A 26534-nucleotide genomic window follows, 5' to 3' on the forward strand; every position below is an offset into this window, starting at 1 on the left:
CGTATTCGATCGAACGTTTAGCAAACAATTTAGAAAATAAGTGGAAGGATAAGCGAAAGAATACAACGCTGGGAATCGTAAAATCGAGCCTGTCTTTCATGAAAAATAATATATCTGGATCTGCGCTCGAAATATCAAATTTAAGAAACGTTTGTCGAATGAATTCTCAGAATTCTTGCGAACAAATGGAATACGAGGAGAATTAATGTACGCTTCTGCTAAATGGTGTGGCCGAGCGTGCAAACAAAACCGCTGCAGAAATGGCTCGATGCACGTTATTGGATTCAAACCTGCCAGGAAGCTTATGGGCAGACGCCATCAATACAGCTCATTTCGTAATGAATAGATACCAGACAATAGCGGCGTATATCATTACACCTATCGAAGATTGGACAGGCTACAAATCCTAGAACATTCGTGTCTCGAGCTCTTTAATAGCGAAAATTTTTGTTTACAAAGAGAGGATGCAACTCTGATCCCTCGTTAATTTTAACGAGCTTTCAGACAATTAATTTTGACATGGAAATAAATTAAGTGTTCTGAATTGTTGAACATTAGCATGGAAGATACGAGTATTTGAATTTGTAAACATTGCGTGATAAAGTGCTACTGGAAAATTGCATCGAAGAAAGTGGGGTTTGTTGTAGTATTAATAAGGGGACATTTTAAGGAAAATTTAAGATAAAAGAAACATCTTCTAACTAAAAATAGTGATGTGCATGTTCTAGAAATTGGAAGGTATAAATTACACAAAAAACCAGAAGTATACATTGTATTTAATCGAATTGAAGAAAGGAAGTAAGAACACCGATAGGAGCAGACGAGGGAAAAGAAACCGGCGAAGTAAAAGCAAAGGTAAAAAACACAACTTATGAAAGATTCACTTCACGATGGTTCATAAGAAGACGCAACATCCTTGGAAACTCCCAGACAACCTCCAGGAGGACCTAAATTATTAACGCACCGCTCGCCAAGTACTTTATTACTAACCATACTCGCCAGTTATTTAAACAGCCTCTCACGATGGAATAGAAAACAAAATGTATCTTGCCATCCGCTTTCGACGTATCGAAAGCAGATAAACCAGGTAATTTATAATTAAAGCCTGTAGAACAAGCGACGGTAAACGAAGCACTAATACGAAGAAATAAGAATTTACGACTGTGCTATGGAAACTGGAATATGTTGCAGAAAAATGATACATGGGTCCTTGCAAGAAGACGAAAGAACAAAATAGTGCTTTAGTACAAATGGGTGTACGAAATCAAAACAAGAAAATATGATATCGTAGAAGAACATGAGGGTAGTTAGTTTCCAAGGGGCTACGTAGAAAAAGGGATCGATTACCAAGAAATATTGGCGACGGTTGCAAGATATGAATCAATTGCATTGTTTCCAGAAACACCAGAAAAACCGGACGTAGAATTAATTTAATTCTTTCTGAACGACGCTTAAATCGCTGGATCGCATGATCGTCTTCGAGGTACGATACTTCCTCCGAAAACAATTATGGGAAAGAATAAAAACGACCAACTCAAGATTTATTTACTGATATTAGAAGAGATTCTTTGCGCTAAACGCTAAATACTCTGAACGTCTCGATTATATGTCCATAATTTAGGAAAGTATGAATATACTACAGAATTTTAGTTTGGACTTTTCTTATTTTGTTATTACATAACGTAATTATATGTGTACTAATTAAACGTACGTAAAAATAAACTTGAGTAAAAGAATTTAAACATTCTGCACCAATCGGTCCGACAGACATTTTTCCATCGAAGAATCTCGTAGAAGCTACAGTCTGAAAAGCAAACGTGAAATTCAACGAGGAATGGGTGAATACAGTAAGAAGGGTGGAATCTGTCGCTAAAGTCCGAACGCGAACGGGTGGCTCGTCGATTAACATCGACGTAATTAGGAAAAATCAACACGGGGCGTTTGCGTTTGATCGTGCAAAAAGCTAACGTACCGTCGAGCGTAGTCGCATTGTTGTACGCGCGTGGGTGTGACGCGAAGGACAACGCGAAAGGGAAAACGTGGAGGGGGGTGAAAATCACCCTGGGGGAAGGGGTGAACGAGAGTTCGCGGAGCGTCGGCCAGAGGGCGTTGGATCTCCAACAACATGGCCGTCTAACACCGACACCCCGTGCGAGTCTCCACGAAGCTGTTCGGCCGGATTTCGAGGAAGCATTCAAGTTCCAACGACCAGGCTCGCTGAAGGCCAACGTTTGTGAGTAACTGCACATTTTTAACGATACTCGGACCATTGGTGTCGCGAAATATTCGCGCGAAAACGTCGATGAGGCTATCTCTGATCGATCTGCGTGCTTTGTCCGGCAAAGGAAACGCACCCATCTCTCGCGTGTATCTACGCCGCTCCGTGCGCTGGTCTGCGTTGACATTGGCGATCAATAGAGCCGATGTCTGGCGAAATGGACTCGATCCTCCGCGAGGAATCCTTGATCGATGACGTGACCGACGATCTACCGTGTACGAAAAGTTGGAAAAGTTTTTTTTTTATCGCTAGGATTAGGAGAACGGTATCGATACAGCCCTTGAGTCATAATTTGCAGTTGTCGCGACGCATATGGAGCTGTATGGCGAAGTTTGAACACGCGTAGCAACGGGTATATCCTTAGGAACGCATTTTAATTTGCTACGGTTGTCGTTTTCGAGATCGAACGACGTCTCGTAAAATATTTAAATTCGAAAGATTTATGTTCTCGTGCTCGAAATTCGTTTAATTAAGTTTGAAAATACGAAGCTTTGTACAGAAATATGATTGCAATAAGTCTTTAGTTTTTCCACAACCTGTGAAATTTATTTAAAAAATAGCAGCTCAAAAGAAAATTTTCTTCGCTCCATGAAACATAAATAAACATTGCGCGGAAGGAAACTTCTGAACTTGCATTCATTTCCTTGGAATTAATTTCTAAGGTATAGTAAATTTTTTAAAAAAATTTTACTTCTCAGTTTAACTTTATTCGCTATTAGGGTGTTTAATTTCACAGACAGATGAGACCTCACTGAACGATTGTATTTGCATTCTGATACTTAAAATACTAAAACATCAGTTTTAAATTCCGTTAAGAGTAGCAGAGATGTCTGGTGTTCGTTATGTAAGGAGAGTTTTATGAACTCGTGTTTACATTACATTTAGCAATTTAAATGCAGTTGGGTATCATTCCCTAGGACTTCGCTACAAGCAGCGTAATCGTGGGCGAATTTAATTATGCGATGAAATGTGTTTGTGCGAGTTTACGAGTTGTGCTGTGTTAATATTAGGCTTTGGTATAATAGGCAAGGTAGATCATGTAATTATTTCTATTTACAAACATTAGGCATTCACTGCAATTTCCATTCATCTTTACTCTTCTTATTCGACAACAATCAACTAACAAATAAACAATAAATTACTATTTCGAGCACACACAGAACTCCTAAAATGCCCATTTAAAAATTGTAAAATCTTTTATTAAATATTAAAGGAACGCGTCCACCCTCGATGCGCCCTCAAAAAAGATTTTCGTTGATTACTAAGCTATTTCATCTGTTCGTGACGTCTCGGGTAGAAAGTTTGTCGAATAAACAATCAAACAATCCATCACTACCTTCAGTTTCGTTGACACGTGTGTCTGTTTCTGGCTGTCGCCAAACCCTCGTTACGGTCGATCAACCTCCTGTGCTTCCACCCCGCTCGAAGTCTTGTAAACGTTTCTGCGTCGTTGACTTTTCCGCCGACCCACGGGAAAAGAAAATGGACCGCGCTGTTCCGTCTTAGTATCTCTGCACGATTCCGTTGATACGATTTTCATCCAACTTTTTACGTTACCATTGTTATTTGTGTCCCCATTTCGTTCTCGTTTTGATTTCTTTGTTTACCATTTTTATAGAAAAATCGTTCTTATTTCCACGAATAATTATAAAAGAATGGTATTTACTCATAATTAGAAAAATAGCAAATGAAAATTTGGCAAATCGAACCTCTTAAATAAGAATGTGAACAGACCCGTATAGTTGACATGTTCTTTGCGAACTTTTTCTAAGAAAATTATAAAATACGAATTATAAAATACGAATGCAGTTTGTAAAATTCGCAGAAACATGGATCGCGGAATAAACATCGTCCGACTTCTCCAGAAACGGTAATTTGAAATACTTAATTAATAGTTAATGAAATAAAAATACTTCTACTAATGTTTTACTGCATCCGTCTCCGTACACGATTTACGCGAAGCTAATATCACAAACATTGCGAGTCCGGTTGTCCAGGAAACAGCTGTTCGCTGGAGCTTCCATGCGGTATTAATTTGGTTGTTAATTAGATAGTACTGTGCGTTCAATTAAGAGGACTAATCTAATTCCGGCTGACCAATTTTGCTCCCTTGGACGTGTTACACACGTTCAGAGACGAAAAAAACTCGGGGAAACGAATGCTGCTATTCGACTATTATATTTTCAATTTATCCGAATCAAAAATTCTCAATATCCCTATTTTACATTATTTTTTTTTAAATATCCCATTTATTATTGTAATTCATGCACTATACGAGTCTACAAGCACTTGATGCTTTGTTACTGTATGATATAATTGTCCGTATTTATTACATTACTTCTTTCCAAGTTGATATCAATTTCTAAGTAGTCGAACCAACGAATAGTCAGCCGCGCACGTATGTAACAAATAACTATTCGATAGTTTTCTAACATGCTTAAAGAACAAAAAATATATATTTTTGGTCAAATAAAAAATTATTCATCGTACGTGAAATGCAATAATTAAAAAAAATGAATTTTTCAATTCCCATGGAGACATCGAAATAATTTCGACAGTCCACAGCCCCGAATCATTATACATTTAATGCATCGATACGCAGAAATTCCAACAAAATTCTGATCAATAGTCGCCATCAATTTCCAAGTAGTTGAATCAACGATGAAGTCAGCCGTGCACATTGTACGATTCAAAGATATTCGTTTTGTGTGTTTGACATCGACGTTTGACATTTCACGCTATTGTTCGTCGGTCGTTTAGCGGTGAAACGCGCTTTGACGAAGCTGCTACGATCCCAGGATCGCTTTATAATCCCTGGTGCCAGTTGCATCTATCAACAGGTGCACAAAAGTGCGCACGCGGCTCAATAAGCAGTTCTCACGAATCACAAGCTACAGTCTTTTCAGTATTCACGGTGAAAATAAAACACTGTAATAATATTGGAATTACAGTACGACTCGAAAACAAAAAGGTCAACGGAGGACGGCACTGGAATCTCGTGAATGTGTTTGAGGACAATGTCCTTCAATTTACTTTCGTTGGAAAGCTATTTCAGTGGCATCAATGAATTATTTCTTGGTAGGGTTCCATGTAACAAGTAGGTCAGGACCTAGTTGTCCAAAGTGTAAATGAATTGTGGCACGTTGTGATCAAAATTTCATAAGTTCAGTTTACATTTATTTTAATCTGTTGATTAAAATAATTTTACGTATTGATCGAAGATAACCAAAGAAAAATGGAGGTCGAAAACATTTTCAAATATGTTCGGCATAAAAAAATTGCTCCAAGTATTTCGAATTTTAAAAAATTTAATAATAAAAAGTCTTCCGATGTTTTGACCAAGGGTAGTCGATCGGAGGGACAGTAAATAGTAATTTGCATGGAAAACAAGCAATATTGGCGTTGTTTCCAATAAGCTCGTTGGCGTATAACGTGGAAGAAAAATGTTCTAACGCGTCAGCAGTTTAACGGAGCGATTTCTGTCTGGCCTTTTACGCAACAGCTAAAACCGACGAGCGGAAAAGGGAGTGGCTGGCACCCGACACGGGTCAGAACTTTGTTTGGTGGTTTAGGGTTACTCATTGACGCGAATCCGAGCCGAATACAGGCGAGATTGATACCAAAGTCTCGAAGTTGAAGGCAGCACTCGCAGGCCAAGTCCTTCCGGAAACCGAAATTCGACTTCGAAAGCCAGTCGTTCATCGTCAGGAAGATATCGAATATCAACGTTAAACGTAACCCGATACCGACGCATTCTAGGTGGAAGGTTAAGCTAGAAACATTTAAACGAACAAAACTAACAAGTACTTAAAACAAGAAAAAATATTTTACTGTAAACTCATTTTTTTTGTAGGATTTAAACTCAATTTGCACGGTCGATCAGCGCATAAAATGATTCTTTTTTGTCCTTTTATGGAATTAATTAAAAATATAAGCTCGTATCGAGGACAGTAGCTTTATTATAAATGTAATCGATTTACGCAAGTAGTAATGTCGCGATTGACGCGACGGTAGCCAAAGCCTACGACTGACGTTCCCATTGCACTGACATTCGAGCAATGGGGTTAATTACATATACTCACGAAGACCTTGCGAATGGAAGACCTCTAACAACGAACGTTCATTTTTCTTCGTTCACAATAATCAACGGACCCTCTCTTCGAGACAGAACGATTGCATTCTGCACTCTCTCGTCTTCGTACAGAACTTTGATATTTTTATTTGACTGATATAGAGAAAGATTTCAAGGCATGGGAAAACAAAGATTACGAAAATACGAAAGAAGCTATATATAGAATAGAATAGTTATGATTGGTTCCGTGTGACAATTTTCATGTTTCTGCATAAACTGTCGTCGATTCCGTTAATACTGAAAAAATATCGCAGAAAATAAAGCAGCAAATTTTGAACGTTTACAAAAATATATGAACTAGGTCGGTGAATATTATTTACACAAGCGAGGCTTTTTTAAATAAATTTCGCAATTTTCAACAACACGTACGCGCTACCGGACGGATCGAAATCGTTTTAAAAATTCCTCTCCCGCGAACAAGCACGACAGAAACTCGTCGAGCTCATTGTTTGCTGGTTGAATGCAACCCGTTGCACCGGATGCAACGCGGGATTCGAGAAAATCCTTTTTTGTAACGTCGACAAATCCGCGTGAAAGGACAGCTTAAGAATTTTAGCGGTCGCTTTAATTATTAATACAGAAAGGTAACCTTAACGTTCTTGACGATTTAAGAAGGTAGCCTGGAGATGAAAAAGGGCGTTTATGGAATTTTATAAAAGGGAAACTATTTAGGATATCAAAATACGAAGACCAGAAAGCAACGACGAAAGAGCAAATTCTACCCGAATTGATTGCTTCCCCTTTCTTAGTACTAACAACGTTATAATAAAACCGAATCACAATGGAAGCTTAAATTCGTGCACATATATTTTCCATTATTTAAATTACGATATTTTGAAATTCACCGAATTCGTTGGTAAAATTTTATAAATAAGGTCAATCGTTGGATTTTCAACGAAAATGTTCGAAATCTCTGAAACAGAGCGAAAGAGTAACAAAACCGTATTGAATACTTTGACTTCCCTAACGGGATCGTGCATCGCGCAACAAATTTTGCGAAACAATAAAAATGTTTGGAATTATTTAACAATATTTTCCAGTGAAACTATTTGAACAATGTCGTCTTTCAAAGTAAACTGAAATTATGCAAATTCCAAAACATTGAATATCTTTTCATTGGTCTACCTATGTATTAGATAACTTAAATATTTCCCATGCATAATTTACAATTCGTTCGATCGCGTTTCGAGTCTCGTCCTATAGAACGCAAGGTTAAGGGTGGATGTGAATATTTAATCGCAACCTTCGAAACCCGCCAGTGAAATTGAACAGCCCGACGCACGAATCGCGAGGTCGTCGAAACTTTGTCCGCAGAAACGTCTGCGGAATTTGTTCCGTCGCCATTCTCGACGGGGGGAAGACGGCTGGAGGATATTTGACAGTGCCAAACTTTCGACTGAAGACGCCAGATTACCTCGTCACCTCGGGGTCAGCATTGCGGCTGATACAACCGCCATTGTTCGCCTCGAACTTCCACGAAAAGTCACTTCAATGGCGGATGAAGTTCTTGCATGAAAGGGTATGATGCCGAGAGTGTTTGTCGTTCCCGGAGACAATGCAACCCCTTCAGTCAACGATTCGACGGAGCTGAGGAACTTTTTGAAGAACCAGCCAAGGAGAACGCAGAATGAAAAGAAACAGGAAAGACAAAGGGGAAAGGAGTTGACAGCGGAGAACATAGACAAAGTAGATAGATTGGTAGCTCGCGATACAATGAACATTCTTTAATTATGCGACCGGTATGCTCAACAGTGACGCAGAGAATATTGCAACGCGATCGAACTCTCCATTAAGACGATTCAGACTGCGAATCCCACGACTCTCGATCGGTAATTATTTTATTTATTCAACGAACGGGAAGCCCCATTAGTGTACAAAGTAACAGAACATGATGTTAAAAAAATTTAAATACACAGTTTTTGAATAATGTCTTACATTTGTGCCCAATTGCGAGAAAATTGGTTCGCGGGAATCCTAGGAGCTTTCGAGAATAAATGACATTAATATTAGACACTATGATACGCAATTGTTCCATTTCTGCAAGCAATTGTGTATACAATAGCAAAAATGATGCTATTAAAAACGGTGTCGCCCTTTGTATTAAACCATTAAGCTGGCGGTCCAATCTGCCCACGCTTACACTTTAATTCTCACGACTTCCTCGATGGTTTCGCATTTCCTAATAATTAGAAAACATAGTTCGTGTAAAATTTCAAAAGAAAAATGAAATTTCTAAATAAGAACTTAAGAAAAATTAATTCTTATTTCCTATAACGTAAGAGGGTTTAAAAATCACTGACGTCGCCAAATTATAACCTTATTGCAATTTGTAACTGTCAGAAATATGACAGAGCACCGGGACGAATTTAAGAACGAAAGAAATTTCGACCGATATCGTGTCCCCTCTGTTACGTTCCGCGACTGTCAGGAAAGTAAAAGGAGATCAAAATGTAAATTTGAAATTGCAAAGCGATCAGAGAGTCGAGCTGCCAGCTCCTCCCCCGCCGTGTAAAAGGAGCCAGCAGGTGGTGGGGTGTGTGTGGAGGGAGAGTTTCTATCGCAGCCTCGTTTGACCGGTCCAACCGAGCCCGAAGTAGAAACGGACGAACGTGGCCAGACAGAGTCGGACACGAGGAGGAGAAGAGCAGAGATTCCGAATGTATGAGCGAGTAATGAAAGAAGAAAACGAAAAACGCCGACGAGATAAAGATCTACGAGGGTGCACCGAGAGTGGGTGGAGCGGAAGGGTTGGAGGGGAACGAACGGGTTGGCAGGAACGGAGTGGGGGGGTAAGAACGGAGAAACTAGGACGAAAGGTGCGAGCCCAGGATGACGGTGCACTAGCTGGGGCCACTGACATGAGACCGTCCACTTCTATCGAGGGGTGTACGGCCATTGAATCCGCTGGATTTTCACCTCCCACCCCACCGACGGCAACCTACTTTGCCACCTACTTCGTTCGTTCCCCCCTTCGAGCAGCTCCGTCGAATAGTCGTCTTATTTCGACAACCTGTATCCGACGGGGCTCTCAAAGCGAGCAACGATTTAAAATCGTCGCCAACCCTTGGTTGCTCCTTCGATGCCACTCGAACGAATGGCGAATTAAGGGGATGATTTACGTGCCCATAGATGGTCTATCGCCCGAAAATTGCTACCTAGTTTTCTTACGGGTAACTTATTCGGGAGAGAAGGGATGCAAAGTTATTACTGAAAGTTGCAGATATTACTGAAACGGATAATAATAATAATTACACCGAGGATCAATCTTGTCGACAGGTCGGACGGGGTAGGAATATTCGAGCGTACGCTGCGCGATGGTAGATTGTAAAATATCAGAATTTAATTGCATATATTTATGACGCGCTCTCCGCCAGTCGGATTTCAAATTTAACGCTTTTCGGTGCTTCCTGGTTTCATATTTAAATCTTTGAACGCTTTTCATATTTAAGTTTCCGTTGCGTTCGGATTTTCAGTTCAAAGCTTTTGGAGCATTCTGATTTCAAATTCAAAGCCCGCTTGATTTTTGATACAAAATCTACCGATTCGAAATTCACGCTTTTCCAAGCGTACCGATTCCGAATTTAAAATCTTCGCAAACTTTTCTCCGTTCGAAACATTCGTCGATTGATTTTAATCTGCAAAATAAACTTACGAAACTTAACGTTAGAACTCTTTCACATTTGATGCTTTCGAAAGCTCGCTGTTATCAGTTTTAAAGGTCCCAGATGTATCCGATTTCATATGTAAAGCCTCCCCGAAAGTCCCGGGCTTCAACTTTTAAGCCGACACCGTTTCCCGGATTCATAATTCAAAGAATCCAATTTCTAGTCCAAAGCTTGCATAGATTTTCGTCCTCGAGTCAACAATTTTTTACCTTCCCGATATCCGGGTCCGAATTCAAAGCGTGCAGAACTTCCCGGTTCTTTCTGATTTCAATACCGACGCTTTCAGAAACCTTCTCGTCTCAAGTTCGAAGCTTTCAGGCCCGCGTGATTTCGCGTCTAAGGCATCCAAAGCGTTTCGATTTCGAGCTTGAGTCCGGAAAAGATTTTTTTTAAATTCTCTCGCCGCCCCTCCGGATTGCGGACACTTCAGAAGCAACATTATTCCTTCGAAGCGACTGGAAACGTCCCCCATCGCCGCGGCGCGCTTTGTACTTCTTTCAGCCCTTTGTGCGGTCGATATCCACGCCTATGGCTGCAATCCAGGCGTTTCCAGTCAAGCATGAAAGCCATAATTCCAGCGGAGATTTTAGGAACCGCTAGCAAAATGCGGCCGTGTCACGATCGTTGCCAATTCTCTTTCATCCCGGGCTCGTTCTCCTCTTTTAGCAGCTGCTTTTTTTCGAAGACATTCAGAAAACGTGCTTTCGCGTCCTTGCTCCACTTAAAGCGCGCGAGCTTCGTCGGATTGTAAACTTCCGAGGGACTCTGTCGCGGGATTAACGAGTAAGGTTGAGCCGGGGCTTGTTTGCGCGTTTAATTCTTCGTCAAGTTCTGTGGAAATGGAAGAACTTCGAAGATTTTAATTGCTTCTCCTGGGTATTACCGGACGGAAGTTGATAATAATTTTCCTGATCGTTGAATATTTCGCGCTCGAACGGTCTTCTAAGCTATTTTCTAAGGACGATGTTATGTAAACGCAGAAATATATCGGTCAATGTTATCGATACGCAAACATTTTCAAACGTTCGTTTCGTAATATTACGTATCGACGGTGGGAGTTGAACATCCCATTGTTTCTGGCAGATCGTAGACGATTCCATTCTACCGCCTCTAACCGCGAACAAACAGTTCTCTAACTACGATGGCCAGGTATGCCCTACTTGCCAGACCGTTCGCAGCTCTGTTCTTCGTGCCTGCGCACAAACTGCCCCGTTCTACTTGCCTGCCGCTGAGCGATTCTGTTCCGCTTGCTTAACCGTGAACGATAATTTTCCCTTCGTCCGATTCCAACTTGTCAGCCTCTAATTAATCAACTATGCATTCTATGTTCCGTCCGTTCGACCTTGGCTGGCAATATTCTACTTGGTTGAGTACAGAATGGCGAGCGGTTCTGTGATCGTGAACGCAGAACTTTCCGATGTGCTAGTGTTTTGATCGCTGCTGCAATTTAATCGTACGCGAGTCTACTCCAGGGGAATCATTTCGTCTTCAGTAAGACATTGTATTTTTGGTGAAGAATTTTTTTCTCGAAAATGCGTAGGATTTCGAGGGTATGTCTGTTGACCAAAAATGCTTGTAATTGACCCCCCAAACCGAAAATAATTTTTATAGAACGATTTGAAATTTTTTTTTTCACCGAAAAATTGTCTGGTCAGTATGGAACTTTAAGCGTTAATAACTTTTTAATGAAGCCTCAATCGACAAATTGGTATTCTTGATTTTCATCTTATTTTGGCCTCTAGAATCTGCTATTAAAATTTTTCGCAAAGGTGGCCGAACACCCTGTATAATTTTGTTACTTGAGCATGAGTTTATTATTTAAACTACATTCGCAAACTAATCCGCGACTGATGTTTCAACGAGTGACTGAACTTTTTTTTCGTTTCCACGTGCATTTCAAGTTCGCTTTGTCCGACCACCGACGGTCCTATTTTACTTATTTAACGCGTTGACTGTCCGCTGACCCACATGCGGGTTAGGATGGTTTTTACTCGGGAGTCTGCTAAATACGGAACAAATATTGGCTGCAGTGGCAATCAGAAAAACAATACTCGAACACACACGTGGAATTTCAACACAAATATTACAAAATAATTTCGATACATAATTTTCTACAAATTGGCAAATTTTTTTACGAATTAAATACTTGGTCCGGCGAGCTTTTAACTTCAACAATGGCTCGAGCACGTTTTGCCTCATTTAATACATAATTTTCCGTTGTATTTCGGAATACCACTATTGTTATTGCATCCTTTTACTTCTAAATACGGTCCGAAAGTTTTTATTGAATTTAAAATTCTGGACTTGAAACAAATTTAAATTTTGATATAATATATTTTAAATTGTTTGTCATAGTGGAGTACAATATCACACTCTGGCGTATTTACAACAGTGACATAATGGTTAAAAAGTTTTTTAATTTTGACTTAAATTTTGAACAATGTTTTCTATCGTTTAATTCCATTATCGTTCTACTAGTCGATACATCGACGAATTATCGCCCCAACAAAATTCGAAAGCCCCAGAAATTTCTGCCAGCAAAGAACTTAACTTTCCACGATGTAAATTTCGGAACGAAGACTGGATTAAAAAGTAAAATGCAATGTAAATAACTCGAACGGACGGATATGTAATTTGAACGCTCCCGGTAAACTTTGGAGCGTGGCAAAATTTAAAGGCGCGCTTCTACAAACCACCGACAACAATTTCCCGGTTTCCGAGCGTTTCCGTAGCGAGCTGCAGGCTCGGTTTCGCCTCGCCCACGCCAAGTATTCTACCTAATTGCGCTATTGTCGATAACAGCAGCCGCTTCCTATGTTTCCTGCTACTCTCTTTCTATGATTGCATTCCCGTTCCATTAAAAAGGACGACGTGCGGTCGGGGGCTACATTGTCAGCAGCTCGCGGTTAATTGAGCTTTCAAGGTAAAATATTTCTAACGTACGGGTAGAAGAATTTCAAGCAATCTTCTTTCCGTTCGCCGCAAAGGAATGCAAGATATCGCATTAAACCTGCCACTTTGAATGACGCTTTCGCGTGAATGCATCCCGCGTTGTTCCACGCAGTTCAGCGTGCATTTCGAAAAAGCTGACAGAAAAGAATTCCCATTTTGCGGGTCGGCCAGACCGCGTCGAAAAAGTTCGAATAAATATTTTATGCACGCGGCGGGAAAAATTAGGAACCGTTGCGCGTGTTCCAACGAAGTTCTCGCGTATAAAGTGGTTCGCTTACACCCATCTGACCTTTCCTAAGTAAATATTAGCGATGTCTGCACATTGGAAGCTTCACGGAACAAGCACCCGGTGCTTGATTTCTGCCCTGTTTGTATCGAGAAATATCTTACGGAGGAAATATTTCCTCGGAGAATTTGTGTTTATTCGTTGCACGAGCGAACGTTAACCACGTCTGGAACCATTAGAAGGTCGATAGGGCGATGTTGTACATCAAAAACTATTTACCAAGGGGGCCGTAGGTCGTAGTACAGGGCAAACTTTGCAGCGCGATAGCGCAAGTTTCTGCTGTTCGAATTAATTATAGGTACACATTGTATGTTACGTTCAGACTTTCATCGAACAAGTAAATAGGTACAATTTCGTGGTTTCTGTGGAATTTAGGAAATAGAAACTTTCGTTCGAATAAGCTTTTGTTTTATTATTGTTCGAGATTTGGCAAATTTTTCAATCATGATCTAGATTTGCCTCGAAGAACTATTCAGACTGGATAAAATGGATCGAGGTTCAAGGGCTAGGTATCGAAAAATAAAATGTTCCGAACCTTTTCATCGGAGCTTGTTTTGAATTCGATACAATAAACCAGCCATTGTTCGAACGAATAGAGAGACAGGATCGACTGAAAGAGGGATTTTTTGGACAATAAAACATTCGTACCTTTCGCGTTTATTGCATATTTCATGTAAAATATTCTAATCCCATAAATGATAATTTTTTAAAATAGTATTCTTCTATTAAATATCCTTTCAAGAAAGAATAGGTTTCTCCCGCTGGTGATATTTAAAAACAACCATAAATTCACAGAAATTTTGTATAAAGATCTTGCTATCTCTCATCGCAAATAGTAATACAAAATTCATTTACTCGAAACATTACATAACCTATACACAAAACTCAGTACTCCAGGTTTTTTCGGTCACTGGTTCCGGTGTTGGAAACACAAAATTCAAAATGGCGGGTCCAATATGACAGACAGAATATTTAAAATCGGCCAGATTCGCTCGAAACTCTCCAAGGTTTTCTGGGCCGCTGATTACGAATACGGAGTTGAAAGTACCAGATTAAAAATGGGGGATGCAAAAATGTTTATTCTCAAACCTGTCTCGTTAAAACTCGATATCAAACTTCGTACGAATTTTTAAGGAACCCATTTCCATACTTCCGACGTTCGGTTCGTAAACTCCGAAGGACTTGGAGAAAAATTCGTGCACCAAAGGATTGAACGATTAGCGATAGAGCACTCGGATTAGAATCCCTCGAGAAACCGGAAATACAGTTCGGGATCAGCGTCTCGATTTTACATTTCGTGCTCAGTGGGACGTGCCCGGGGTAGCAAAACTCTCGCCAGGATTCACCGGGAGCAGATATCCAAAACAATTAAGACGCCATGGCAGATCGAGATAGGTCGCGTCTCCGGCTCGAACTCGCGTCGAGGGACGCATTCGATATCGATCACCGTAGATGAACCCGGGATTATACCTAGACGCTAATTCCCGGGTTAGAGATCGACGAATCCGTGGACGATCGCGCGTGTCGGTCAGCTTAGATCCTCCTGGAGGAGTCGGTGGCTTTAAAGTCAGCCACAGCTGCGTTAGGTCGACCGATAACACCGAAACTCGGCCACTGGGTCAACGACAGATGAAGCTCCGGGTGCACTCGCACCGAGGACACACCTCCTTTCCGCGGGAACGAACTACTTTTCCCTTCCACCCTCCAACATCCACCCCCCCCCCCACCTTTCTGCTCCATGATTCTCCCTTTTATCGTTTCCGTTTCCAGCCGGATTTTCTAACTCCGGTTGTATTTTTCTCCCTTTTTTTTTCACTTGGTTCCTGTTGACGCTAGTTGCTTTCCTCCACGCTTATAATATATCGTAATGCACTGGTCCGTGCAACTGAATCCACCCTCGTAACACCGTAAATATTGATTCTGGCTGGGGAATTGGTTCGGACGAGCGCACCGCCGGTTGAAAAGGAGCCCGTCAGATTTTGCGTGTCGGCTTAGATTTTTCAAGATTTCTAGGTCATCCCACCGGGAGTTTCAAATCGATTCTCTCCCGTGATGAGTTTGTATTATATTATAACCGTAGAGGGTGGTCTCGTGCACAATTGAAACTGCTCGCGGGAATCCATTGATATTGATTGTAACTGAGATTGGAGTAAATGTAACCGTTGCACAATTTAGATGGGGAACTTTTAGGATTTTAATGTAATCTTCCTGTGTTTTAACCCTGTGGTGGCTTGCTGTTGTGCGAAAAAGCGATTACTATCGTAGACTGTTGGTCGAGCGCTTGCGAGAGTGGCAAGAGCATAGTCCTCTGGTGGTGAGCGCGGAACTGTCGTCGCAAACCCTTTCGAACCTCGTTTATTTTAACACTTTGACTGCCACGTGACCCATATACAGGGTGTTCGGCCACCCCAGGGAAAAATTTTAATGGGGGATTCTAGAGGCCAAAATAAGACGAAAATCAAGAATACCAATTTGTTGATGGAGGCTTTGTTAAAAAGTTATTAACGTTTAAAGTTCCGTCTGTATTGAATTTCTTTCTCGAAACTGAGTAGGATTTCGGGGGTATGTCTATTCACCAAAAATGATTGTAATTAGCCCCCGCAACTGAAAATAATTTTTCCAAAACGATTTAAAATTTTTTTTTCCCGTCGAAAAATTTCACACCTTCTCGAATTTTTTTCTAGGAAATGAGTAGGATTTCGGGGGTATATCTATTGACCAAAAATGCTTGCAATTGACCCCTGCAACTAAAAATAATTTTTCCAAAACGATTCGAAAGTCTTTTTTTTATTCGAACACGATTCTTCTACTTTTGAAAGAGTTTTTATTTCCAATCCCTCGACTCTCAATGAAACTCTAAAATAGGCACCGGGTACTAAGAATTCGATCAGAAATGGAGTTACATTAGACGTAGATTGCATCGCAACTGTCGCGAGAACGAAGTTGCGAGTCGCTGTCAACGTTCCGTCCTCAGAATCTTATTGTTCGGTCGCTTATTGTATGCATGACGTCAGAAACCGCCTGACCGGAGGGATTAAGGAGCTATTCAGCTACGTGTCCGTCATAACCGCCTGCATATTCTAAATTTTATTGCACCGATGTTCACTGACTGTTTCCGTATCTATATGGCAGACGTTAACTTGCGATTAGCATTTCCCAGTGGACGGAAAACCCCACCGCGGAATAATGTAGATCGCGGCTATTACCGTCCGGAGCAAAATAAACGGTTTAATTTATTTCTAAAGACACGCGCAAGATTATACGTATCTTACGCGCTCTATGTTATTGATAAACTGAAAATTACTTTCGTGATTTGCAAAAATTATAAAAACTACTACGGTGCTAATTTATTTTGAAAAAGCTTGAAATGAAAGTGAAATTCACGTTGATCGATCACAAAATAAACACCATAACATTTATACCTACACACGAAATAAGTAGAACTTCAAACACCTATAATAATATCAAGCAACAAAGAATGTATTCTACTATATGAAAACATTGTAATGAAAATTGGAAGTACATCAAAATTCTAACCTCAAGCTATACAATGCCAATTAACGGGGATCAAGGTGTCCAGTTGCGCGTAAAAATCATGTTTTCGGATTATGGCGTTACACGATAAGTGGTTGCAGAAGAGTTCGCGACGACAGTGTCGGTGCAGCGGTCGTTATAGGTAAGAGACAGCAATTGGTTCGTTAGTCCTCGATGAAAGTGGGGTGTTCGAATTCGCAATGGCTAATGGTCGTCGTTGAACGCTGGATATTGAGTCCGTTGAGCAACGAGCTGTTCGCGCGAGGCGGTTGTGGGCTGTTAAGCCAAGATGTCGATTCAAAGAGTGCTGCGTATCTTTGGATGCGAGAATCTCCGTTTCTCTTTGCGTGAGTGATTCCCTGTCTGTGATTTTTTAATTTCCATAGAAAAGTGATCTTGGAATTAATACGCCTGATCGCTATCCGAACTAACCCTTTAAAAACACTGGGCAAAATACATCTCCGTTCGCTATTTATGCATTGCTATTCATACGTTTGAAAAATGCTGATGGCAATATCGATAAAAAAAATCGTATTCGTGGGTAGAGATCGATGAAGTCACCGAAGTTAGTTGTTTTTTTTTAATTCCGTACCGCGATGAGTCACACTAAGGTCGATCGAAGGTCGATCGAAGGTCGCATTATGCAAGGGGGTTGTTTCGGTGTCGTTTGCAACTGTCGTCGAAGAAAAGTTCCATTGTTTTCTCTATACGTGCCATACATGAACGCGATATTTACTGCGTGCACGACGTAGCGGGGAAACGGTGCCCGATAATCCCCTCTGTTGCAGACGAGGAAGACAAAGAGAATCTGATCGACCTGGCGCCGTTCAAGTTTCCGTTCTCGAAGATGTCGAAGACGCGCAGCAGCGAGGAGAAGGATAGAGAGAAAGACAAAGAGACCGGGGACAGCGAAACGGAAAAGGAGACGATCGCGACCACGGAGAACGAGGAAGGCAACGGAAAGGAGGCCACGAAGGACGGCAACAAAGAAAGAAACATGAACGACGACAACGATACGGAGGACAACGCGAGGGGGGAGGATGCTCAACTACCGGTGAACCAATTGCAATTGGCCACCGAGCCGGAATCCAATTTAAAGCCGTCGGTGTTTGCTTCCAACAGCTTCATGCCGAGGAACGAGCCCGCCATTCCGAGCTCTGCTCCACCTTCGTATCAACACGTTATCGAACAGGTAAAGATCTGGGTTATTCCAAATAAAAAACTCGTTTTATGCATTTGTCGAATACCCTCGAGGACTAGTTCAGAGATGACCACACGACTCCTGCGTGGCAGATTTAGGTAAATTCTATTCGCGAATACAAATCTTGGATCCATTCGTGAACGGAGTCGTTTATAAATTAAGTCGAGTCGTGATCGTAGCATTGAAATTGTGCTCGAAATAAGTTAAACTATTTTACTTCTTTCGAAAAGAGCGAGGTCATTTATGCACACCTTCGCTGCAGTGTCAATTTGTTCGATCGTAAAAATTTGTCCGCGAATTGCAGGGAGTCAATTATTCTATTCTATAAAGCAGTGGTTGCCAATCCGTTGCACTTTGTAACAGAATTATAGAATTTATTCACTTTGTTCCCATGCAACGATTAACGAAGAAAATAATGTGTCTACGTTTTAGACGCGTTTGGAGTACGCGGCCGAGGCGCAGAAACACGAAGAAGAAAAGATCAGCGCGCGCGAAGCGTCCGCTCAAGAAAACAGGAAGAAAGCGCCGAAGATACTTCACAAATCGAGCAAACAATTTTACAGAGCGATGGCCAAGCAGTGGGGCATCACTTGCAAAATGAGCGACCATTGCAGATGTTTAGATTGCCAGGTGGGTCATCAAACATACTTCATTTTAGTCCCTACTACGATTACTGGGATACCATGCACGATACAATAACGATCAGAAACTGTTTATCCGTTCCTATTCCGCAACTCTGATTTTTACTTCCCATAAATTTCATTCAAATCCGAACTCCTGTTTCCGGGGAACTTTTATTTATCTGCTTCCATCGGAACTTATAATGCGAGAACTTTTATTATAAAAGTTCCGGTTCTAACTGTTTTAACGGAACCTATTAAAAAAGTTTCGCAACCGTTCCGATCCCGCGTTTTAAAACACACTATGATTTGACGAACCCGTTCCGAGGGGCTCTTGAATATATAATTTAAAAACGATAACTGTTCGCAGAGTCGCTATTTCGACTGCGAGTACGACACGAACCAGCAGACTGACGGCGGTCTCGGCGCTGGGGCGCCGATGTTCATATCCGACGTGATGCAAGGCTCTGCCTGCATTTTACTCTAAAACGCCGGAAACGAGACCCTTATGACTACAGGATGGTCTTTGCGGCGCGTAGATGCTTCCGCGAGGACGAGACGTTCACGTGATCGCGCACAAATCCGGCCGACTGTTTCCCGATGGACCAGAATGAACACGAGGACCTCTTAACCGCGGTCCTGACGCTTTGTAAACGGTCAGCTGGACGTTCCATTGCTGGACCGAACAGAGCTGATTCTGATTGTTCAGCGACCAAAATAAAGCTTTACCTTCGTGAATTTTTCTTTTGGGGACTGTCCACCAGCTTAAAGACGTTGCAAAGTTGTTGAGAATCTACGGATAGTTTTCTGATACCGTACTCTGAATACCAAATATTATTTTAGGTATTTCTTGGTACACGGTACAGTACTTACGCGAAAAGAAGGCTACGGTGTGTTGACATCCCCACTCTAGTTCCCTACTAGCGCACGGATTGGTCATTGACAGACGCGCGTTACTAGGAAACTAGAGTGGGGATGTCAACGCATCGTAGCCTTTTTTCACGTAAGCACAATACTTGTGGTAGACATATTTATTTCCGTTATATAGATTGTTTGCTCGTTAAACTATCTTTAATCATCGACGATAGATTTCTGATGTGTACGCGAGAAAATTATTAAGAAGTGCTTTACAGCCCCAAATTAGAATTCACGAAGGATCTAGAACGAGAGGACTGTACGAATACCAATATCGACGCCAGACGAAGGTCTCCGTTTCGAACTTGACGGCTCACAAACGTTGAAGAAACGCGTCGAGAATTGTACGATGATGTTTTATGGGCAGCGTCTCGATATAGCAAATAATAACCAAATATTTTGAATAACGACGAACGTCGAGCCAGCAGACAAACTATAGAAACTACCGAAGAAGGGACAGACGTCAGAGAAAGATTTCAACCTGTCAATTGTATTTTACTAGTCGCGTTCTCACCTCGTGATAAATAATTGGCGAACGTTCGACCAATTTGTACAGCATGTTTAAACGTTCGGGTGACGTCGCTGACGAGATTGTATAAAATTTATTGCCCCTTCGACCGGTTGAAATCGAACAAAATTTCGAGAATGTTAGTGCCAGGCAAACGTAAACCGAAGCATGTTGTTCATAGATGAAATAATTTCCCCAGATTCGTATCTGTAATCACTTTGAATCATAGTTTGTTGCGACAGTTGTTGAATTTAATATTCTTGAATTTCTTCCAGAGTTAGTATTTTAACAATTACCACTTTAAACTATTCGTTGTTTCAATATCACGTTAATTTTTTCTGTAATTGTTCCTAGTATCGAAGAACGCAGTTTCACGATCGATGTCAAATTTTCATTCGTATCTGGGGAAATTACGAAAACTAAAGAGTAGCATAAATGTTAGAGGTGTCGTCACACAGTGTATAAATAATCGGCATATTCGTCTCGAAATTTCGATACTCTTGTAAATGACTATTCGATCCGTTCGATCGACTTTTCTCGGAGTTTCTACAACGAGAAATGAGATGAACAGTTTAAAGCCTAGTGTCATTATATCTATAAAAATAACCATACGTGTTTTTTCTTAGGTTAAATACAATATTGGACGAAACACTTTCACCAGTGTTTACACTATCTAAATGTAACGCATTATAGTTACACTATGTCTACGTAGCTTTAACAACGATATACTGGCCTACCATAAGACAATTTTATTATGTCTACTTTTCATTCGTAGACAATAATTTGTGAAAGTCATTAAATCGCTGCAGATTTTCGAATTATAATCGTCTGTTTTTACTATTTTTTAACACACGCGATTATCAAGTATTCTACATTTTGATAATCTCGTTTCTCGTGGTAGAGATTAAAGACAATCGATCGAGCGATCCCTTTGATTTCTCCGTGCGACAGAAGCGCGTAGATAGATGTGTAATTAACGATTGTAAACTACTGATTTCCGGCGTAACGCGTCCGAGGAAATCGAAACTCGAAACACATGAAAGTATTATAGATCGAGCGTCGAATACGCGTATTCAATGGACTCGCGTCTAGTAATACGCAACCTTTTAATTTCCAAACTACTTTTCGTACGAAACAGAATACGAATATTTAGATCGAAATCGTTTACTTAATTTATTCTCTACTTTGTCGAATAGAGTAGTCGAAACATCGTGAATGTCAGTTAGTGATAAATTTTTCTCGTTTTTCTAGCAACAGATATCTCACGATTAATTTAAACTTTCAAGTTTATTGATCAGACGTCGATTTACGTTCGCAAATATACGAATAATTTGTCTTCACTCGCTCGCTTGCAGCGAGCCGACTTTTTTTCAAATTGTTACACCGACGTAGCTGACCCCACGGATTCACCACTCTGATGTGGTTTATTAGCGCAATTTCTCGCGGTAACACTTCACTCGAAGAAAGTACTGTGCTGCTAATGTTAATGCAACAGAACGAGCATTGTATTTTTGCAACAATGGTGCAGCGAAATTGGAGGGTTTTACGCGGAAACGAATGGTACTTCGTTGATCCACTTTCGCCTCGAGGATCGAAATCTCGTAACCAAAAATATTAACACCGAATTCTCTAAACGCGTGAACACGTTTATAGCCTTCAGCTTTCGCTCCGAGTACGTGAAAAAATTCACAGCATTTTCAAGCCAGAGTCAATTAAAAACACAATGCAGATAGATTAATAACCGTCGAAAGCTGGAAGTGCTAGAAGATTGACAGCAAATTGACAAACTTGACGATTCTTTCGCGCAGTTGGGGTGAAAAATGGGAAAAGCAATCGGACGAGTATATAAACGGTATATTGTTTTCTCGTTACAATTTCTGCGTAGATCCCTCCAGTGGCCATCGAAGCAATCCTAATCGAATTTCCTTACTCGAACGTCGCGTTTCCCTAAACGCGAGCACGCTAGGAAGTGAACCGCGACTGAGACCACTTCGTTCTTCAGAGGGTTCCATGATTTGCACTCGTTGCAACGTCGAGCGATTCAGAACCGTGACGCTGGGTAGAAGAGAGGCTGAGAGAAGAGTAAAAAAAAATATTCTCGTCGAAACGTGCGAACCGATCGTCCGCAAAACACGGACGTCGATCAACTAAAAAAGCGAAACATAATACAGTACCTGCCTATACTTGTCTTTGTAAGATACTGTTCTTTTGTACCTCGCGCCGAAAAAACACGAACAATATATTTCACGTGCGTATAAAATAGCCAACCCCCTGTCTACGGCCCTCGATGCTACACACCGTTGCCAAATATCAGTTTTTTTTCTATCGGTGAGAAGAGCATCCTTTTGTACGATTCGAGATCCTTTTTTCTAATGGCGCGAAGAGCCGTTGGCGTGGCTTGAGGAACGTCGTTTCACTGTGACCAGGCGTTTCGATTTTTTCAACGAGGCGGACACGGTCCAGGCAAAATAAATTTGTTGCTCAAGATCAGTCTCGAATATTCAACCGTTTACCACTTTGTTCGGATAACCAATGTCTTTTATAAACTTACGTCTTCTGTGAGCAATGGTCGGAACAAGGAAGCGAGAGACGTAGTAACGGGGAGGACAGACGATGTGGTGGGGGTAGCTGTAAAGCGACCTTGAGCAGCCAACTTATTCTGCTTCGAGCGTAACCGCTGGAGAGCGTCGATCAACGATTTAACTTTTTCTTTAAAACGGTAGCTGACACCTTCGTTAATATTTTACGCGATACGTCCTGTCGCTGACAAACGAATTAGTAATTTTGCTTAGCAAAATATGTTAGCGTGATCGAGATAAACACGAGTACATCTATCAATATATCAATACACTATTGGTTCTCTTTACAGCTACAAGCCAGACTGTACTTACTCTATCGAAGAAACATCTTCTTAGATAATTAAATATCGCTTTTTTGAACAGTATGGAAACTTATATTTTCAATATAGAGCGAATCTAGCGTTTAATCAAATGTTTTGATGCTTAATGTATAATGAGTTTGTCGCCCACTGGAACCACGCAGTGAACCTTTTCCTTGACGACGCGAATGCTCGACGACCCGATTGCCAATCATATAACATAATTTTACTAACTCCACAGTCATTTTCACATTTACACCTGGTACACGGTGCACGCGTTTCATTTACGATTAATCAGATTCTTGGAAGCTTGCGTATGTGTGTGCGTGGAAAGAGACGAATTAGAAACTAAGAAAAGAATAACAAAAAAAGAGAGAGAGAGAGTATTGTCACTTTGCAAGAGAAAACGAATGCGTGTAGCTAGAGGAAGAAAGGACGATACACGCGCACGAGATGCGTGTATAGTATTTTTTTGGGCCGCGGATTTTTCATTAACGTCGTCGTCGGACTTCTGGGTGATCGCAAACGAGCAAAATAATGATTATTATTGTTACCTCTAATATATAATCTTCACGTTATATAATAATTATCGTAATACTTGTAATAATCATTGGAACACGAATGTCCAATATTGCTTGACGACAATTATATTTGAGTAACGAAAAACGGTGAGTGCTGATTGCTATGAAACGCCGGAAATACGGAAGCAGAACGCAGAACCAAAAAAAAAAAATTTATATGTAATGATCGTTCATTTGTTCGTTAATCTGACGATGAAATTAATCAGGAATCCAGCCATATTTTGAGACTTCTGTAACAACCGTAGACCTTAACGATTAAGATTAAAAATGGAAGCCGTGGTAGTGAACGATGGTAGAGAATCTCCTTGAAAAGATTAAAAGCACAAGAAAAAAAAAATATATTGTCTTTCGCTGTTGTAAAATGTCAATTTCTTCGAGTTAAGACACGATCATGCGAGCGAAAATACTAGTTAAACATCGTCGAAAGATTCTATACAATTAGCGTGTAAGCCGCAGTGTCGGAGCTAGGCGTGCGATGTCCATATTTATTAAGAATTTTTCTATTTCAAAACGTTTGTTCGTTCGTCGACCTTGTTTCGTCTTGAAACGATACGGAAAAAGAAACAAAAATTTTGCTTTCCTCAAAAATCATTGAACAAAAAAAAAGTGTACGCTTTTGTAATTTAGCGAGCACGTTCGCTAACTTGTACGCGTGTGTATACGTGACATTTACTCTGTGTATGTACGTTGCATAGAAATCGAACGATCGTTCAGCAAACGTCGTTCTATATTATAGAGAGTGTTGACTGTAAAACTCGATGTATTCTGGTAAGATCGCACCAATAAAAAAAAACAGGCCTAAGGTACTACTGAATTATTTTTCAACTACAATTTCAAAATTACTTTGGAACAAAAATACCTTGTCACTATCTTAGACATAAAAATGCGAATAAACTTGGTTATCGATGTATTTAAATCTCCTTCGCGCCTGAAGAGATGCAACACGTTGACCACGCTAGCATGTGGTTGCCTACGCCTATAATTGCTATATAGCTACATCTACACCTTCAAAATGAAAGTTAAATCGTTTAAAAAATAGAATTAAACGAATAAATAGCTACCGAGACATTTTATTGGTATTCTTCGTCAATAATTCGTGAAATAATGGGCAATATATAATCGCGATACGCTTCACAGTTCATCGATGAAAAATATAATTCTGAATTATAGTTTCGGGATGTATACGAGATAAGAATTTATTAAATTCGTCATGGTCTGAAATACGGCTATTAATTTGACTGCAAGTCTCGTTTTACGACTCGAAGACACGCATGACAGCACTGGAACAGCATGGACGCTGAATGGTCGCGCAATTATAACCGCAACCTTGCTCCGTTCCAACAATTTGTACCGTTGAAACTGACGTAAGCCGACTGCAACAATTCTCAGCACGTTATTTACGTTACGTGTTCGAACCGATTAGTCGATGTAAAGCCTCGACCTACACAACGCGAAATATCACAAACATAGGAAGTAGTCTGATACAGATTTGAAATGAATTATTCATTTCTTTTCTAAGGGACCACATAAGATGAATCTTTTACCAGAATGATTTGTAAAAATCTTCACTTCCTGTATTTTAAACTCTACTGGAACCTTTTGCACATACTAAGTACAAGCTAATTTGATTTGAATAAAAATATTGAACCTCTGAAAATACCGATTCTATATTTTCCGTCGAAACATAGAGAGCAACTAAATAATATTTCATTTGTATTAGATAAATAAAGTAGGAATTATAAGGAAACTACAAACACACAGATTTTGAACACGAGTAGGTATCTGCAGTGTCGGTACACAGAATGCAGTTGCACTATCTAGCGTCAAGAATGGAAACTATTTCGTCACAAACTTGAGCGCAAACCATAGGTTTAAGAATATTAATTTTTTATAAATACAATACAATAATTATTACAGTTAATATTTCCGAAAATTTAGTAGCTCATACTTTCCAATCTGAACGTAACGAACAACTAAATAAAATTTTATTTCGATCAAACAAAAGTAGTAGAAAGGAGTAGGAAAATCACAAACACACAGATTTCGAAGTTTGCATTAAATACCAATATGTGAAGTTAATTTTCTTACTCATTCCACATTAGTAATAAATCAAATACAACATAAATAAGCTCAGTTATATTCATTTTTATGTTACGACTTAATATTTGAACAGTGCACGTGAATTGGGGGAGTGGATCCTCTAAAAAAAAGAGAAACTCAGAGTAAATCGCGTTTACGATTTCACGGCTGATAATGGAACGCTACTAGTATTGCGCTCGCGTCCTTGGCATGACGCTGCAACATTATCCTCGCATGGTAGCGATGCATTCCGGTTTTTTTTCCCCGGATCATAAATAAGCGAATAACGCGATGAGCAGACAGAGTCGCTTAGCTAAAACGAGTCCGGGATCTCGATGACGACACGTTGTTTCTTTCAGCTTGTTGAACGCGTGTGCGAAACACTTGTCGCGCGTGTGCCTCTTCACCAGCTGTTTTTCGAACAGCCACTTTTTGCCAATCTCGTTCTCTCTATTCAACCACTTTTGTTCTCTCCCTTCCGTTTTGCACGGTTTTGATCCGTGTGAAATTGAAATCTGGCCCGCACACGGATCAATTTTCACCCACCAAACCGGGATTTCCCCCTAATATCGCTAAAGACTCGATAATTCTTAATAGAAATAAGAAATGAAATTAATTTTGTTATTGGTCTCAATGTCTTTTGGTCTTAACATTCATGTGGTAATAATAATTAATATTATTTCTATTTTTGTGGATTCGTAGACATTCTTTCTTCGTATCAATAAATAAACGACTTCTCATATGACTAATAGTCAACGTTTTAACGATATTCATATCGTCATTATATTAAACTACAAAAATAGGAATTTCATACTCCAAACTGTTTTTGGACAGTTTATCTTCGAATTGTGTTTCTGTCTGAAATGTACAAATAAGATTGAAGCGTGCATCGCGATGTTTTGTCA

General features: G+C 40.3%; 1 protein-coding gene across 2 annotated transcripts; it reads left to right on the forward strand.

Moving 5' to 3' along the window:
* The first annotated feature begins 2124 nt into the window (after window positions 1–2124).
* LOC143347759 (uncharacterized) lies at window positions 2125–24348 on the forward strand. Of its 2 annotated transcripts, none has more exons than XM_076777243.1 (4): window positions 2125–2233; window positions 17636–18039; window positions 18481–18678; window positions 19039–24348. In XM_076777243.1, the coding sequence occupies exons 2-4, from the start codon at window positions 17695–17697 to the stop codon at window positions 19153–19155; spliced, it is 660 nt and encodes a 219-aa protein (XP_076633358.1). In that variant the 5' UTR covers window positions 2125–2233; window positions 17636–17694; the 3' UTR covers window positions 19156–24348. The 2 variants fall into 2 exon arrangements, with proteins under 2 accessions (XP_076633358.1, XP_076633357.1); XM_076777242.1 differs by lacking the exon at window positions 2125–2233 and adding an exon at window positions 17024–17194.
* Window positions 24349–26534: the final 2186 nt, after the last annotated feature.

Source organism: Colletes latitarsis, chromosome 11 (assembly GCF_051014445.1).
Source record: "Colletes latitarsis isolate SP2378_abdomen chromosome 11, iyColLati1, whole genome shotgun sequence".
Taxonomy (NCBI): domain Eukaryota; kingdom Metazoa; phylum Arthropoda; class Insecta; order Hymenoptera; family Colletidae; genus Colletes; species Colletes latitarsis.